General features: G+C 35.1%; 1 protein-coding gene across 4 annotated transcripts in view; it reads left to right on the plus strand.

Moving 5' to 3' along the window:
* The window catches only part of Epac (Exchange protein directly activated by cAMP), a 757,111-nt gene that overhangs the window by 537,005 nt on the left and 200,556 nt on the right, over nucleotides 1–19,550 (plus strand). For 3 of the 4 annotated variants that reach the window (XM_074175396.1, XM_074175398.1, XM_074175397.1), the window contains one exon: nucleotides 5,127–5,273. In XM_074175396.1, coding sequence (XP_074031497.1) covers nucleotides 5,127–5,273 — 147 coding nt within the window. Of the gene's footprint in view, nucleotides 1–5,126; nucleotides 5,274–8,329; nucleotides 8,433–19,550 lie in introns of those variants that run through there. The other variant, XM_074175399.1, reaches the window with a different exon arrangement.

Genomic DNA, 19,550 nt, shown 5'->3' on the forward strand with positions numbered 1-19,550 from the left:
CAAAACCAGCAATTTAAATTGTAAAATAGGTTAGTACGTATCTACAACACAAACCAAAAATATGCATTGGTTTGTCATGCTGCTTAACCTTCCGGCAGGCGCGGTCCTAAACTCAACAAAACCAGGCGCGGTGTATCAAAATAATCACGCGCTTGTTGGCCTGTAATACTTTGTAAATAACTACAATAAATTTAAATTTTAGATATATTATATACGTATATATATATATATATATATATATATATATATATATATATATTTCGTAAGTACATTTTACATTTACGTTACCTAACCTAACCTAACTTAAAACAAAATTAAAATATTTCAAACAAACCAACTATATATAACACTTCACTGTAATACAAAAAAAAACTTCTGAATCATTACACCATCTCCTCATCTATGATATCTTGTGGTGTTTCTGTCAATGTTCGACTGTAAACATTGCAAAAGCTTTCTATGTGCATTTTTACATTTATATTTTGTTAATCGCCTTTGTCTTATGCAAATATAACATCTTTTGCGTTTTCCTACAGTTTCATTTTCTTCTTCTTGTTGTTCCTGCTCTACTGGCGTAGTACTTTTCAGGCGTTGTTGCAGGCTGGTATGAATCCCTGATGTCTGTAAACTTATTCGATTCATATGAGGTGGAACTAATGCGTGTGATAAAGCTTTCAAAAATTTTCTTCTTCGAAGAACATGTTAACCATTGCCAAAATATAGTACCTGAGCATAAATTCCGCTAATATACAACAGCAAAAAATACTACCATCGGCCAACGGCGAATATTTCTAGCCACATTGAATAAGGCACAGAATTTGTCTGTCGTGTCAACTCCACCTTTAGTACTATTATAGGAGGTAATTAAGGACGGTTTTTTTTATCTCCGGTATCAAGATCGATAGAGTTATCTTCATGTAAACTTGAAGCCAAAATCACACATTTTCCTTTTTTAAGGAACATAAGATACTAATGTGCACCCTTTCTTGAAACCAAACAAGCTACTATTAACAGCTTTTTCGTTATTTGGAAGAAACTCTGGTGGAATTGCGACCTTATTTTTTTACTCTTTCAACGTAAGAGAGGTTTTCACTTCGCAACTCATCTCATCTATCTATCTCGCGGGATAGTTTTAATTTTCAACTCCCAAGATATCATTTTGAAATGTACGGTATGAAAAATCATGTTATGCATGAAATCCCCAAAATGAATGAGTTTGAGATCGTATTCCGATCATCTAAACAGGTTTATCACAATTACTACATGATATTTGACCTTCGAACATTGAAGTGGTATACAGAGTGAGCTTTCCTTAAAAGATATAGAGTCCTTCATTGAGCGCTTACTATCTTGAAATTTGGGTATGAAAAAGTATGTATAAAATATCACTAAAAATATGTATTCGTTCGAAAGACCTTTTGATGCCATTATGTGTGGAATACATCCGTCACGGCTTCTCTAGGTGAAGCGCATCCGAAGGGTCTAATTTTCCATGACTCGGGCGCATTAAATAGGCTGAATTTGACCGATGACATGGGTTGTGTTCGCTTTGAGGACAGCTGAAGTTTGCGACTTATTCGCATACACCTGCGACTTAAGAAAACCCACAAGAAAAGGGTCGCACGATCTGGCTGTTCAGTTCATATTACCTCCACGTGAGATAACCATTCCTTCAAATCGCTCGTGCAGAATATCCAATGTGGCATAAACTGTGTATCATGTAGCGCCGTACTGTTGAAACCACATCTCGTTAGTATCCGGATCACCCAATTCAGGCCAAAAGAAGTTGCTCATCGTTGACGTTGACCGGTGACGCCGCCTGCCCAAAATCAACACCAAACAGTGGGGTCAATTGGCAACTGCTCCAGAGCCCATACAGCGAACACACGTCGTTGCCCATGGTCGTTGATCCTCAGTTCCTATGTCAATTGAATTATGTACCGGTGAAGGCCCAAATCAAGTCTTAAAATCCGCCAAGTTGTGGTCTGAGAAAGGCCGAGTTCTTCTGAGTGACGCGAAATCGACTACCTAGGATTCTACCGTACATTCTCATAGACAACGGCGATGTTTTCGGCAGATCACAACTACAGCAATATCCAGCGGTTATTCATCAATAGGACAATACAAATTTATATTCACCATGCTAAAATGCAAAGAGAACAAAGACATGTGCAAATATATCCAACTATGTGCCAACATGATGACATGATTGAAGAATTCAGCTTCTTTTTTTTCAATATTGATGCTTAAAAATGAAAAAGTATACTTCTGTTAGTGATAAATTGGACACCTTCAACATCCATACAACTGCTCATAATTTGCTCATCACCGTCATTTGGCCATCACTGTCTCATGTTTTCGAAAAAATATCCTTAACTGTGGGTGTGGAAATCAATTGACAAACCAATGTATAAACTAAAAAATTCTACTGGATTCAGAACGGTATCTAATTGAATATCATTTACCTACATTAAATCAAAAATCTGACACTTTAGAACTATAGAAAAGAATTGAAATTTTAATTAAGGCTCGAGTACACTTTTCTGTAAGAATTGATTGAAGTTAAATATAATCAAAGACAATATATATTCAACAACATTTTTTTGTACAACTGTCTTCAAAAGTGACATTTGTAATGGTTGTCAAGAGTATTAAAAGCTTATGTTCACAAAATAGCGTGTTAAAAATATTTTTTACACTGGTGTTAAAAGTATTTTCAACACGAGTTTTTTCTACCAAATAGCAATAAATGATACATATATATTCAATTTTCAAGTAAGTTTTATTATGATTGATACATATAGATTCAATTAAATTCTTTTACAAATGTATTATATACATTAAGTACATTATTATTATTACTATTTATGAACAAATATATGAGGAGTACAATTGAAAAAACTGCTGATATGATTACCTTGCGATGTTGAAGAGCCTTGTGATATATTTGAACTATCTGGGTTGACAATTTCATGGGCATTAACATTTAATTCTTGAAGTGAAGAGAACAATGCTGTAACGCCGAGGCTAGCTGTTGGGATTATTTTTTCAGCAATAAACTTTTTATAAGAAATAGATTAATAGATGTAACCCCCAGCTACTGTTATAGACTTCCATCCTCCGTGTATCCTAATATCTGTTACATTTGCTCCTGATTCTGCTAGCAAAGAAGCAGAAGAGTTTCTGAAACAGTGACCTGTATATTCCTTTGGTTCTGGGAGGTTCAGAAATTCAGCAATAATAAAGGGTATTTTCACAAACATGTTTATACCAATTGGGTTGGCACTGCATTAATAATTTGGGTATTTCAAAAAAAAAACGTTGATAATTGGTAACAGATAGGCGTAATGCAACGTATTCATTAAAACAGTCAATGTTTTTTCCAACAATGCAAAAAGAACGAGCCATTTTCCTTTTTGCATTTCGAATTTGATCAATCAATTTATCTATTGATTTAATGTCTTCTATCAATAAATAGGACAGCTCTTCACGCCGGAAGGCTCCTCCATATGTATATTCCGAAAATAGTAGCAACTTTTTATCATCAAATAGTTTTATCTGGCGCCTAATTTATAAACCTCTGGATTCATTTCAACGTAGTTCTTGATTTTTTGGGTCTATAACTTCCATTTTTCCAATTAAAGAATGCAATTACCTTAAAATATTTGCTTGTATCAACACCATTTTTAACGAGCGCACTCGAACTTTATCATTGAAAACTTGCTCCACAGAGTTGACGAGTTCCATATTTTTTATTTCTCTTCTAGATAGGCCAAGAAGACGGTTTCGCTGAAATTTCCTTCGACGTTTTCAAGTCTACACCAGCTAAGAAAATTTAAATATGCGATATCGTATGTCGTACTGCTGAGTCGATTTTGTTGGTAACAATTCAATTAGAGCTATTTTTGCAGCCTCTTCAATATCGTCAGGAACACATAATTGCTCACTATTCTTTTGTATTATGCAAGACATTGAACACCAGCAAGAACTTCAAAGGTGACTTTAAATAAAACGCGTGAGCTGTAAGCAATACCGTTTGTTGGTAACCAGGTGATTTGGCGTCACCTGACACATACATATTTAACAAAGTGTGAGGAACTACAAAGTATTTTTAAATGCTCATGTCTGATGTCTACAATACAATTTATAATTTCAGAAAACATTCAGCGAAATATAAAATACAAAATATTAATGAATCCTTATGTCTAGTGACTACATTACTAAAAGATGAAATAAGTCTGCTACTTACAAGAAAAAAGATGTGAGATATCCGGTATTATAAAAATGGGACAGATGTACAGAAAACTTTGTATGATATTTGTGTTAAAAGTAAGTTTTATTTTGTTAATGAAATTGCTCAACTCGCTACACTCGGTTTGCAAACTTTTTCACTCACAAAATAAAACCTTATATTCAACACTCCTATCATAAATAACTATATTGTGAGATTTTCACTCAACACTTAAACAAAAACTCATTTCGCTATACAATAGCGTTCATAGACAACCATTCAATGCATCAACAGTAAGTTACTCAATATCAGTATGAAGATAAGCACATTTTAGTCCCTTTATAGCTCTACCAAATCATGATTTTTTTAAACTGGTAATTATCCAGATATCACACTTCATAAAAATTCAAATTGGAACGTACACAATAACGATCTAACAAAAAATTGGAATAAAGTAACTATTCATCATAAAATAGAAAGTGAAACTAGAACCTCTGGCGTAGACTGAACACAAAAAATAAGCACTTTTCTCATTCACCACAAATGCGATACTCTTCTAGACGCGTTTTCAGGAGATGAAGAAAACTGGGGAAACGCCCGTGGAGATGAGTATTTCATTTCTGATGAATACAGAAAGTGCTTGTTTTTGAAACTAATTATTAGTTGAAAAATCAATTATCAAAATCATATTGAACATATTTGCATGTCTGCATATCATTATTTTCCCCATTCATTGCCGTTTTTCAGAACAACTTCACAAATCTACTTTTATTAGAGGTAACATTTTGTTATATTCATTCATTCCTCCATATCACCTACAGTAAAAAAGCCATTCCAGCTGAATCAATTCTCACTAAAGAAATTCCATTTAATTGTGAATTCTGTTTCGTTCCAGAATCCGGTCGCCCTTTGCACATTGGGAATTGGAGCTACGTTCGGAGAGTCCATCCTGCAGGATTTGCCGAGAGACAGCACGGTCGTGACCCAAACCACTTGTGAGCTTCTCAGGGTCGAACAGCATGACTTCAAGCTGATTTGGGAGGTAAGGAATTGTAATCGGGTAAAGCAGTTCTGTGTACGTTGTGGTCCTGTTAGGTAAGCTGAAAAGACTATATGCAATGCGTGTCACATCGAGTTTTCATTAGAAGGTCGATTGATGACCTAATTATTTTGTGGAAATTCATATTATATATAGAATAGAGGAAATAACTTTCGTCTGATTTCTACTGTGATTTTCATTTGTTATAACCGGTTTCGGTTCATTAAACCATTCCCAAGTTAACTTATATTTCTGCGCCCGTGCATTAAATGGGCTGACAGTGGCATAACTACAGGGTGGCAAGTCGGCAAATGGGCCCCCGGTCAGAGGAGAATCCCAACTCCTAACATTTATCATTTATTATACATGTTTAGTAAAAAAAAGTTTTGTCTTTGATTTATTTTTGTTACCTACTCAGTTGCATATACAAGTAAAAAATTGTATTAAAAAAAAAGTTGTAAGCCAGTTTCAAAACGTATCCGATAGATAATAAAATGCTCGGCACGCGTGTTGGTACGAGTATTACTGCGGATGTTCGGGGAATTTCTGCTGTAAGTGTCATGGACAAGGATACGATGGAGCTAATACCATGAAAGGCACTCATGGCAGAGTTCAAAAACTCATGCGGTTTATGCGGTTTATGTCCATTGTGCTACTTAAAATTAAAATGTGGTGGTAAATGATGCAGTTAAAGAGGTCATAGAAATACAAACATTATTCGAAACTGTACAACGAATTTACAAATTTTTTGGCCATAGTATTAAACGATGGAATGTATTATCTAGTTTTATATCTGACAATAAAGAAGAGACCGGGGTATCATCAAATTCAGTAACAATAAAAACAATGAATCCAACTAGATGGGCAGGACGCTTTGATGCCATGTTTGCTTTAAAAAATCGGTTTTTTGATGTTGAAAAAGCGCTTACAAAAACTATTTTATTAAATTCCAAAACAGATGAGAGAAATGAAGCTACCTTGCTGAAGAAGAAGATAGAAAACTACAATGTTATTATGTTGTTGGTTTTCCACTGCAAAGTCTTACAAACAAATAGACGCGGCTTCTAAAGTACTACAGTCTGAAGCCATCGATCTTTCAAATGCTTCAAAGCGTTTGCAAGTCTGTCTAGAACAACTTGAAAAGTATCGACATGAATTTGAAAATTTAAAAACGGAAGCAAATAGTATTACAGTGAAATGGTCTATGAACCCTGAATTTTCCAAAACTCGTCAGAGAAAAATGAAACGTCATTTTGATGAAATTTGTGAGGATGAACGTCTCCAAGATCCTGGAAGCTTGTTTGAAGTGAACGTATTCTATCGTGTATTAGACATAATCATTAATCAACTGAAATCGCGTTTCCTTGAAATGAATGAAATTGTTTCCAATTTCAGTGTCTTGCAACCTGCCACTTTGCAAAATTTTGAATGATACTGATTTATTGGAAAAGGCTTTAGCATTTATCCATCTATATACAGAAGATATATCCATTTCCTTTTCCAAGGAAATTCTTAGTTTTCCATTCGCTTTTTAGACACGGAATAGAAACATCATCTTCTATAGGAAAACTTACTGACGTAATAATGATAAAAAAGCATTTTATATCTTCAAGCTTTCCTGAAGTGTGCACTGCATTTCTATTATTTCTCACCTTTACTGTGACTAGGGCTAGTGACGAGCGATCATTTTCAATACTGAAATTGACTAAAACTTATTTAAGAAATTCTATGGGACCAGACAGGTTAAGCAACTTGACTATTCTATCCATCGAAAATTCTATGCCCCGAAAGTTGAACTTTGATGATGTTATTACCACTTTTGCTGAACAGTAAGTCCGAAGGAAGGAATTTTAATAATTAACATTTTACATTTTCAACACCTTGTGTGCTTACAACAATATGATGATTCGAACTGCGTATATCAAATTGCTTTTTTGTATTTCCAATAATTTTGACTATTCTATGTGCCCATATCAATTAGATGTTGACTGTACTTTAAATTAGGTACTTTTAATTTAAAGTGAATTATTAGAAAATCAAGTACCTATGTATAATTATAAAGTTATAAGTATTACAAGTAAAAGTATATAAGTATTATAAAATGAAAAAGTATTATTATTGTTGGTTCAGCTTCTTTATATTAGGGGGAGGGGGCCCATCCGATGAATTTGCCACGGACCTCGAACGGTATAGTCACGCCACTGTGGGCTGACCACTTAATCCTCAAACTTTTCTTAATATTCATATACTTCACGTAATCACAATTGGGACCACCTACTCAAGTACTTAGTTGAGCATAATTAGCAGCTACTAAACTTTTATGAAACTACGGTACATCCTCAATTCTGTAGTGCATGACTTGTTGGTATGGAACTGAGATATAGGATTTTATCGTGGTTTTCGTCGTTTCTAAGAGTCAAGATTTCGTTCATTCTCTTCCCAAACTTTTTTTTCTCCATAATATCATTTACAATACCTCTCGAAAAACCGCTACTGACCGCTATTTCCTGTATTGTCACCTCTCATGTGTGAGAGGAAATTTCAAAAGACGATGCACTAGAAATTCCAACCCAGCACGTTTGTCCACAGTGATTTAAACTGTCAGGAATATACCAGTCAGTGCTTGTTTCCTTCCTAGCTTTCCACATCGACTCCTTGATGCAACATGTCGTGATATTTTTTAAAAATGAAGTTTGTGAAGATCAAATCCTGAGGTATAGTTTATGAAAAAATCTTCAAATTTCGCCAAAAATCTTTGTTTTCTGTATAACCTTTTTCACCGAAAATTTTAAAAGAATCTGTCACTGTTTTCATGAAAACTATTTATTTTCTCTTCCCAGCAGAAAAAAAATGTTTCTTCAGTATATTTCTGGTTTGCTTTCATGTCGACTGAGCTCAGTAGAATTTACTCCATATTGAAAATCAAAAATGAATCAGAGGTGTTATGAAAAATATAAGATAGAATTTATCACTACATCCTGTGATTTCTGTCGGATATTCATATCTTACTTCCTCCTATAACTAATTATATATCAATTTTTGTTGTCAAAAATTCGTCACACTAGAAGTTGTGGAAGATGCAAGAGCAGGGCGAGTGAACAAAGATGATAATAATATATAGTTAACCTAGCCTTTGAATAAAGGATTTTAAATAATCGAAATGTAAGTACAGCTCACATTTCATAAATCATTACTGTCTTCCTTTTAGCTTGTGCACATTAACATGTGGATTCAGATATGTTTGCTGGATGTAAACATGAAGGTAATAAGGTATTTACGCACAGTCCGGACGAAAAAATTGACCCTTCTTCCGTTTGAACTGCAAAAGCTTCAAACAAAATGTATGTAGAAAGGTGTATTTTCGTAACTTTCTGATAAAAAAAACAAAGTGTTTTTGCACTACAATTTATCGAGAGAGCGCTACCTACTTTTTTCAAATAGGAGTGGGAGGATTGTGACCTTCCGTTTGATTGTTATTTCGATTAATTATCTATTGAAGACTGCTTTACTTTTGGAAATTGCATTAGTCGTTTCTGAATAATCAGCAGTTCAAGGATTTATGTGCAAAAAATAAATTCGTTAACAGACTTTATTATTGTCAGGAAGTGAATGATACAATTTTGGCCATTCATTGAAATGACTGAGTATGGAACAAAGTTTCTTTTGAAATTATGATACTTCTCGTTTATAGATGCTTCAAACGAATATAAAACCGCCAATTACCCATGAACGGCTGATATGGTTTCTAACAATAATACAGAATTGAAATAACTATTAATTGGGGTATCACAAGACTTTTTTTTGATTCGTTAAAAGTTGGTAGCAACCGTTTGGTGACTAGTGATATGCTGTCCTATGAAAAAGTACTGAGAATCGTGCTTTATCATATGTATAAATGTGCACGACATTTTTCACATCTGCCCTATATAAATATCATAAAGAGGATATATTTGTCCACCTCAATACTTTTGGAGTAGCTATTAACCTCGCTTGTGGATGGCGTCAGAAATACCTCCGCCAATCGAAAATAGATGAGTACATGGTCTCTTTTAGAAGTTGAAATATTCACGCAATTCCTGATAACGTCTCCGTTTCGTTTCGTTTGGCCATCCTGTATTTATACATAAATCCAATGAAAATTCTTCTCCAAGCTAAATGATGTGCGCGATTGACTACAACCGCACGATTGACTGCAACCGTGTTACGATCGGTTCAGTAGCTTAGCAAACTCAAAAGATTTTCTGTATTTTCTCTGAAGAAATTCCGTGGAAAGTAAAGGAAAAGTATATTTCCATCTATCCCCTTAATTCAGTCATGTGAAACAGAAAAGAGTTTTTTCCATAACAATATTGAATTCAGAAAGCGTCTGTTTCACTTCACTTCATTGAGATACAGATAAAAATCTGAACTTGAATGAAGTTGTGTTTCAACTTCAGAAAATTCAGTTTTATATGAAAATATGTTTATTATATTCCAGTCACATGTCATCACCCAATAATTTCTTCATTTTCATTAATTAAGTACATATGGGACAGAAACAAAAACATAAACAATCCAACCGTATCAAACTGAGAATGAGTTGTACTTTATAGAATACAGTAAATGGTCACTACCATACCTGAAGTGTTCTTCGCAGCTGATGGGGTGATGATATTTCTAGAATACCATCAAATGGTTGATGAAAAACTTATTATATGATAGACGAATTGGTAAAATAATTCAATTGATTATTAACCAATTCAAATATTTCGGAATTTATTAAATGATGATGAAAAAGATAACAAGTACATAGGGAGAACAATAGGAAAATGTAAAAAAAAATCAGCACCACTAAAGAAAAATATGTCACAAAAACTAAATGAAAAATCATTTGATATTACTGATTGCACTGCTGATGCTTCTTGATTAAATATGAAACTAAAATGACGATAATGAAAGTACAAAATACACATAGTCAAGTACTAACCATGGATAACTTTATTAATTTATGAACAAAATCGATTTTTGAATTGAAAAGGGTGTATTTTTAGGAGAAAGAAGGGTTTCAATGATAATAATTGGCTTCGAGTAATAACATACAAAAACAAAAATAACGGTGAAAGGCGAAGTTCAACTTAACCTAGTTGAACGGACACAAATATACACAGACATTCAAATAGTTAACTTATGAAAGAATATTTGAAAGTATAAAATGTAATAATAGACAGAAAAACAAAAGAAAAATCTACAATAACATATCACAAAAGAGAGCTTTAGCGGCATCCAATTATCCAGCTAATTTCAAGTGCAGTTTCAATTTCTTCTTGAAGTTACATAACGTGTCGTGTCTGAAGTCACTGGGAAGTGTATTATAGAGAATAACTGAATTATATATAAAACTTCGAGTGAAACAAGCTGTGGAGTGTTTGGGGATGATGAATTTACCAATATTTCTGGTTTTAGATTGAATCCGTGATTCAAATGTTACGTATCTTTTAAATAAATAGTGAGGTTTCCTTTGAGAGATAAATTTGTGAGTTGTAACAAGAAGGTGGAGTTGCCTAATTTGAATGAGTATGAGCCAGCCAGTTTCCCCTAATTTAGCTGAGATGTCATCAAACTTTCTTACACCATAAGAGAACCGCATACATTTGTACTGAATATTATGTCATGGAAATCTAAAATGTATATTGAAAACAGAAGTGGTTCAAGAATTGATTCCTGAGGGACTTCAAAACTAACTGGTGAAGCATCTGAATATCTACCATCCATATATACACAATTTGCTTTCGATTTTGTAGATAACTGCCTAACAACTCAACGATGTGTTTATCGAATACAAAGTATGAAAAGTGTATGGTCCATTGGCTTTCTATTTCTGCATCTTGATACAAAAAAATGTGGGAATTTTCCAAATAAAGGAAGAAAACAATCAATTTCAAAGAAGTAATTCTTTACAATGATGTGTAGATCATGCAAAGAAGTAACTTCCAGACACAGAAAAGACGAAAAGCTATCTCGAAACGTTAATCTCATACAAACCTTGAGTTATACGAAAGAAAAATACTTTCGACACAAATACTTTTATATGAACACTGAATTAAACAAAAACACTTTTTTCTACTCAGTTTGTATCCCACACATTCGTTATGGAATTGAATTAGATATGATTCACAGGATTCCTACACAATATATCGAATGAAAGAGGTTAAATTTTACATACATGGAACACTGTCATCATCACTTGTAGACATCCGATGTTTTGCCGTAAGACACTTGCCATATCAGCTCTTCAGTACCAAATATGGATAACATTATGACAAAAAACACACAATTCATTCATAAAATTACAACTTCATGACACGAAATGAGTTTAATTTACTCATGTCATCGATGACATCGTAATGACATTCATTCGCTTATTTCATTAAATCCCAGCCAAAGGAATCTTGTTCAAATTGAAATGGGTATATATTTAGGAAGAGTTCATTTTTGGGGATGAAAGGTTTTCGCTATCCACTTCTTCATCCTTATAAAAAAAATGTGGAAATATTTCAAAGAAAGGAAGCAAGCAATCAATATCAAAAAATTAACTGTTCAAAAATCTGTTTTAAAATCTGTTTTTTCGTAAATCAGCTGTCGACCCCATATGAACGACAACTCTCAGAAGTTGAGAAACTTGTGTGAGCTGAGGACTAACGAGGCCTCACCTTTTAACGTGTGATTCCTAACACTGTATACAAAGATGTGTAGATCACGCAAAGAAGTAACTTTCAAATACAAACTGGAAGAAATTCCCACATTTTTGTATCGAGATGAAGAAGTAGAAAGCCGAAACCTTTCTTTCCTATATAAAAATTGGTTCGTTTGACAAACTAGAAACATTTATAGGCCAATTATTATGTAAGAGACAAAAATTCAATTTTGAGCCAATTGTTTTTCTGATGGGAAGCTCTGCATGTGATAGTTCCAACTGGTAGAAAATTTTATTTCAATTCAAGATTAATAATAACTTTATATTATTCGATTTATTTATTAAAACATGGTCAGATGTTTTTCACTGAGTATTTGGAGATATCATCTCTATCTTGAATTCATCCTTGCGCATACTATTGAACTGCTTCAAAACCTATCAGCACGGTCCAATCATCGACACCTTTCGATTTTTCCGTTATTTTCTGTTAAGAGATGCATGTTTACATCAATAGAGCATTTTTTATTATTGAAATTTTTCAAATAACACCCCAAAAAAGTCAAGTATAATTAGATCCGAAGATCTGGGCGGCCACTGAATGCGGTTACCCATTCCAAACCATGTAACGTCGATCAATTGCTGTTACGTATTTTATAGGTAATTCATCCTGCTGTGAGAATTCATATTGTGCACACATGTGAGGTCAATATCATTCAAGAATATGTTCAGAATGACAGTTATGAACTCTACATATTATCTAACACTGAAGGGGCTATTATGAAAAAACAGCTTGATGATTATTATTTATCCAATTATCTCACTCAAGATATATAACATACATATGGAGACAAACTGAGGAGTGGTCAGATTGAGACCATTTGTGTAGCTATACTTTCCAATTCTTGAAAATGTCTTCAAAGCTGAAGCCAAAACGTCGAATGACGCGTTTCAATGCACAGAGAATAAATTGAAGAGTATAATCATTTTATGATGATAACATATATATTGTTCATTCCGCTAACATGAATAACATCCCTCGTAGTACGATAAATGAAAAGATTCACTTCAGCTTACTTCATAACATTATTTTCTCTCTGTTTCCCAGTCTTTCTCTCTAAGAAACGTTTTACTTACTTTTCCAGAAAAGATGCGGAATGCAGATTGAAGTTTAATAAGCATAAAGCTATCAACAACTGGTCGTTACTGATGCTATTAGAGCACACTGAAATTGTGTAATTTCCCGTAGTTAATACAAAACTTCAACATAGCCGTTTCTCTGGCGATAAAGGTTGAAAGAAATAAACTTGTTCAAAAAATATCCTAATTATGGTTACCTCAGTTTTTATCCACCGTCTTGAGGATCAGAAAGAACGTAATTTGCCAGAAATTGGTCGTACATTTCAAGAAACCTCATCTCTATACGAAATTTTTCCGAAAAGATGTCGGAGCTACAGATGTTTGAGCAGGAAAATGTTTTTCTTGAAATTTTTAGTTATGTATCCGAAATTGTTCATGTCTAATAAAACTTAACTCCGTCATTTTGATTCGTGCACTTTGAATTATCTGAAATATCAATTGATGCGACTTTCAAATGATGTATAACACGTGATGTGGGGGGACAGTTACGAATGTCGCAGTATCTACTTCGGTTATAAATTCATTTGATCAATTTATCTTCATTCCTTTGATTCATATTTCAACTTCCATCAAGTATCGATGAATTTCATCACATATCTCAGTACAGTGTATTCAATTAATTCATTACATTCCATTCAAAACGAGCCACCCTGAATAACTTTTGGTACAATGATTTTCAGGAAAAATAAAAAACAACTCAACAATAGTACACAGGGGAAGACATTTTGACATATTCGCATTTTTTGTACCTTCCCTATCGCACCCCCAGACCATGTCACCAATTTTTTTTTAATGGATCAACCTATATTGTTACACATTATCAGATGCTCCATGATGAGCAGATTTCAACAAAGTAGTAAAACATATGGTCTAAAGTTTATAGTTCGGGAGCTACAAATTATTTGAGTTGAAAACGAGCCACCCTGAATAACTTTCGGAACAATGATTTTCAGGAAACATAAAAAACACCTCAACAATAGTATACAGGCGGACACATTGGAAGCTAAAAATTATTTGAGTTGAAAACGTTACACCCTGAAGGAACTTCTGTACAATCTGTTACCCAGGTTTGAGAAGTATACTTCAAAAAAGTCTTATTTTGCCTAGTTTAGTTTGAATTCGATGTTCTCTTCATTGTGTATTTGTCTCTCTCTACAATAACGATCACCTATCAGGTAAAGTTACAATTGGTGTTTCTGTTTATGTGAACTCTTGAGAAGCAATGGTTTGTACGCTTCGAGAACGGATTGAAATAGTGAGTTTGAACTATCAGAATGGAAATAGTGCTAGAGTTACTGCCCGTATGTTCCATGATAATCATCCAGGAAGAAATGTACGACACGAATATGTTTCAGAATTTTCGAACAAGTCTATGGAACCTGAATCTGTTAACAATAAAAAGCATAACAGTTCAAGAGTTCTCAACGATGAAGCTATTTGTACTGCAGTTTTAGGGCACGTTGGATTAATGGAAAATTCGCAGTCTCTTATTAAGTTATCTCAAGAATCAGAAATCAGTCATACAAATGTTTTCAGGATCCTTCATAAATACAAATTTGATCCATATAAGATTAGACTAGTTCATGAATTGAACGAAGATGATTTCGATAGACGTATCGAGTTTTGTGAAAGTCTCACTGAACGGATCAACTTGCACCAGAATTTCTTGTATAAAATTTGTTTTTCGGATGAATGTACTTTTAGTTTGAATGGAAAGGTGAATCGGCAAAATTGTCGATATTGGAGTGATACGAATACTCATTAATACCGTCAAATTCATACCCAACGACCTCAAAAACTGAATGTTTGGGCAGGAATTTTAGGTGACCACATCATAGGTCCTTCTTTCATCGATGATAATTTGACTAGTGATAAATATTTGGATATGTTGGAGAATCGAATAATACAGTGCAATAGGGCAATCGAGGAGGATATGAATTTATTCGAAAACGAAATAGTTTTTCAGCAGGATGGTACACCTCCTCATTATGCAGCTCCAGTGCGACAATTTCTGGATGATCATTTTTCTGGTCGCTGGATTGGCAGAATGGCCACCAAGGTTTCCAAATCTCACTCCTGTAGATTTTTTTCTATGGGGTCATTTGAGATTCTCTCTCAGGGCGGCAATGAAAGATCGTTTGTACCATTGTATGGAAACGTTTTTGAATATTTCCTATAGAATTTTTTTTGTCATTGTCCAGTCACCAGATTTTCATTCAAGAATTATTAAAAAATCTCTTTTTCTGATTTATTGCTTCCATATTTGTCTCTAGAACGAACATTTCAAAGTGTGGCCTCCTGTATAATTGTAGACCTGTATTTTCTTTTTTCCTGCAAATCATTGTTTCAAAAGTTATTTAGGGTGGCTCATTTTCAACTCAAATAATTTTTAGCTCCCAAACCATAAGCTTCAGACCATATGTTTTATACTTTGTCAAAATCTCTCATCATGGAACATCTGATAATGCGAAACAATATAGGGTGATCCATTCAAAAAAAATGGTGACATTCTCTGGGAGTGCGATAAGGGAAGTAACATCAAATGTGAATATGTCAAAATGTGTCTCCATTTATACTATTGTTGACGTATTTTTTCATTTTTCCTGAAAATCATTGTATCAAAAGTTATTCAGGGTGGCTTGTTTTAAATGGAATGCACTGGGGAATTGTGGATCCTAAGTAAAATGATACGAAGATGAACTCATCAACAGGATATTCCCGAATTTTACCGAGCAGTTAGAGGGGATACATTTGTGGAAAACTCTGATTACACTTACCAGAAAATAATCGACAATATAAGTGAACTTAGCAAGTTTATCGAAATTAGTAGAAAGTGATTCATTAACTTTGAAACAATTTCATGAAGGAGAGAGAGAAGAATTTTGATAGGCTCAAATCGTTCTTGAACTAGGAATTCAACACGCACTGTTTGCTCCAGGAATAACTTGAGCCCAGCTTTCCACAGGTACGTGTCAGAATGTCCAAACTTACTATAGAAAGAACGAAATAATTGCTGCCAAGTGATACAGCGTTACAATTGTAGCTCACTGGAGTATCTGTGGAATACTACTAGCTATAAGTGTTTTCTCTGGATCCAAGATTATAATTCTTGGTTTTTGAGCGGGATGATGTCAAAAATCATCATTGGCAATAGCTAAACGGTTCACGAGTGATAAATCAATATATCAGTATCAAGCCAAATAGATATGAAACGTTGAATATTTGAATATAGCATGTAGTTGATTCAACTTTTATTGTTTTATTGAGTTGAACCCCAGGCATTTGGCACCTGTTATACATACCATCCTAACTCAAAAAAGAATTATATTCATATAATGCAAAGTTATCTGAATTGAGAAAGTTGTTGTCTATGAGGAATAAGCTGCATGGTAAACAAAACAGTAACTACGACTTCCTGAGATTAGGCCATCAAAATCAGGGTCACCAGGGTAAGATGATATCCCCCTTCTGTTGTCACTACTGCTGCAGTTTATTGTATTAGTTTATGTCCTTATAGGACGTAACTGCAGTAACGTTAGTTACAAATGAAAGTGGTAGATTGATTCCGACAGAAGAGAAGTCGATCTGCAGGCTTATGTAGATGACCTTGTCGTTCTGGCAAAGACCACGCCGGGAAAGGTATCCTGCAATTTTTTTCATACTATGCTGGGCGTCGTTCACAGTTGTTTTCAGGGGAAGTAGATTTATGTAAACCCCAGCAGAACTATAATAGTTTCCCTCACCAGGAAGAGGTACCTGGATAATTCTAGTCCACTATTCCTCAATTGTTAGGATATTCCATTTGCAGCGGAGGTTATAGTCTCGATAAAAAAGTCTCTTTGAGTCCTTACTTGGAAAAAGATTTACACAAGTCGAAGTACTTGTGTGTATTGAGAGTAAGTAGTTACTGGTTCACATGGATCAAAAACACCACCAGGTTTATATAGTTGGAGACTTAGTATTTCAAGCGAAAATGTTAAGGTTAGCTTAGGTTAGGTCTAACGTGAGTGGGTCTATTTGGACACTCGTCCAAATGAACCTAGCTCCTTAACGAAGCTGATTAATTTGTATGGTGAGTGGTCTTTCAGGTCAGATGGTACGGCTGTGCCGAACTCTAAAAACCTGATTTTGTTTCTTATCAATTATAGCAATTATTATTATTATTATTAATTATTATGCACAGAATTGCTGACTTTAAATTGTTATTCACGGACATTTCAAAAATGTCATATTGTATATTAGTGTTAACTGCGACTATACCTATTCAACATATTTCCGAGGGTAAATTGTGATTATCACTTTCTGATGTAAGTCAAAATATGAAAAAACTTCCTTCGTCGTTTGCTATTCATTTCTTCGGAGGGGGCCAGCATGAAACAAGTCCCATGATACTACGTATCTACGATCATTACTGTGTGACCACCCAAAATTAGAAGTGAAAATTAAGGATAGCGACTACTTAATTTTTCATTATTACATAACACCTAAAACACTGTGTTTTGAAAATTCAACTGAGATTTTCTGCAAAGATGCAATTTGCTGGAAATAAATGTCAGTAGATTACACATCTAATCCTGCGCAACATCTATACCTGCGCAACATAACATTAATTCAACATTACCAAACAAACGCTTCCGTAATTTATAGCTGAATGTAGGCCATTCTGCTGCAAAAGTTCATATTCATTTGAGGCAGGAACGCTCACGCTTGGTTAGTTCGAATATTCAAATTGAAAGTTGGTATGGCAATGAAAATATGTTAACAATTTTTTGTATAGACCAGGAAATTCAAACCAGGGAATTCCATAATGAATACTCAATTTTCCCATTAATATTATTGTGCTTGAATTAAATTTGGATAGGGATTCTTTTATATTGTAACGAATTACATAATTAACTGTCCTAAACAATATTTCACTATCACAACTAATTCATATACAACACTTAGCAACTAACGCTTAATTTATATTCACGGTTAGAATTCTTTCTTTAAATGCACGATTCAATTTCTAGATACAGACTCCCTCTCTGAGCGAGGACCCGACCTTCTATATTGGTAACGAACGTTACCAGCGGTTACTAGCGGTTTCGGTACTTATCTATTCTTTTCGTGGCAATTCGTCGATCACATTCCTTTCGCGATGAGTCATATGTTTGGTGTCTGAGATAACGGTCAGGGCCGGCTTCAGATTCAATACATTGCCCCCTTCTTGAAGACGTTTCGTCCCGAAATGTTATCCTTGGCGTGTGTCGATACCTGCAGAACTTCCCATATCTGCACTGTGAACTTCGATGGAAGTAACACTCCACAGTCTTCATGCTCGGTCGTGGAAGATGGTTACCGCACACCAAAATCTGGATGCTGCTGGATCTGAAGATCGTTTCCAACATGCTTCTCACAATTCTCCAGTTCAGCCTGTCGTGCCCAGAGGCTAATTTCGGGATTGCCAAGTACACGAGATTCTGGTCGAGCATCGTCTCCTTCAGTCTAGTAAGACTCCTCCAGACATCTTCATACGACGGTTTGTCTCGAGAATGGTTTTTGGTCACCAAGTATGAGATGTTTCTCTGACCCTTCTTCAACTGTAGCACTCCTACGATTTCTGGATTCTGTTCTCGTAATGTTTGGAGCTGACCGAATTTCTTGTTGAATACCACAGCGATACTCTTGGTCATTTGGAGATCCTCTGCCACGCAGTGAGCTAGTGGGTAATCAACTGGAACCTTGAAGAGATCTCGTGCCCCTTCTCGAGTTATGAGGACATGAATTGCTGGGACGCCATTCCATCCTCTGGTGGTCTGAGGGCGCGAACTTGATCGTGATTTCCAGCATAAGGAGCCAATCTATTAAAATGGACGACCATAGACTTTCCTCGAGGTGGCTTATGGATTCGGTAGACAAGGTCATTAATCTTTTTCATGATTTTGTAAGGACATAGTCTGACATAGTCTTCCCCCGCAGTGTCTTGTTCTGGCGGCGTCCTATACTTCAGGTCACAAAGAAGCCGCAGCTCTCGGCTGATTATAATACTGGCAGGGGTTTGGCCGGTTGACTCGTGCACTGCTGAACGATAAACCAGCAGAAACAGGTGTAGGTATTGGTTCCAGTCTCTTTGATGGTCAGAGACTACCTTGGACAAGTTGTGGTTTATGGTCTTATTCATTCGTTTCACCATTCCATCGGACTGTGGATATGAGGCTGTGGTTCTGGTCTTTAGAATGTCCAACAGTTTACATATTTCCTGGAACAGGTTGGACTAAAAATTTCTGCCCTGGTCCAAATGCAGCTCCAATGGGACACCGAATTGACATATCCATTCCTTCACCAGGACTTCAGCGACGGTAAAGGCTTCCTGGTTGGGCAGGGCATAGGCTTCTGCCCACTTGCTGAAGTAGTCCATGGCTACTAGGATGTATTTGATCCCATGGTCGGATTCTGGAAACGGGCCGGCGATGTCGATGGCGATTCTC

Source organism: Leptinotarsa decemlineata, unplaced genomic scaffold, assembly GCF_025532065.1.
Source record: "Leptinotarsa decemlineata unplaced genomic scaffold, Ldec_3_MD MMD2_tig00001019_RagTag_RagTag, whole genome shotgun sequence".
In the NCBI taxonomy this organism is placed as follows: Eukaryota; Metazoa; Arthropoda; class Insecta; order Coleoptera; family Chrysomelidae; genus Leptinotarsa; species Leptinotarsa decemlineata.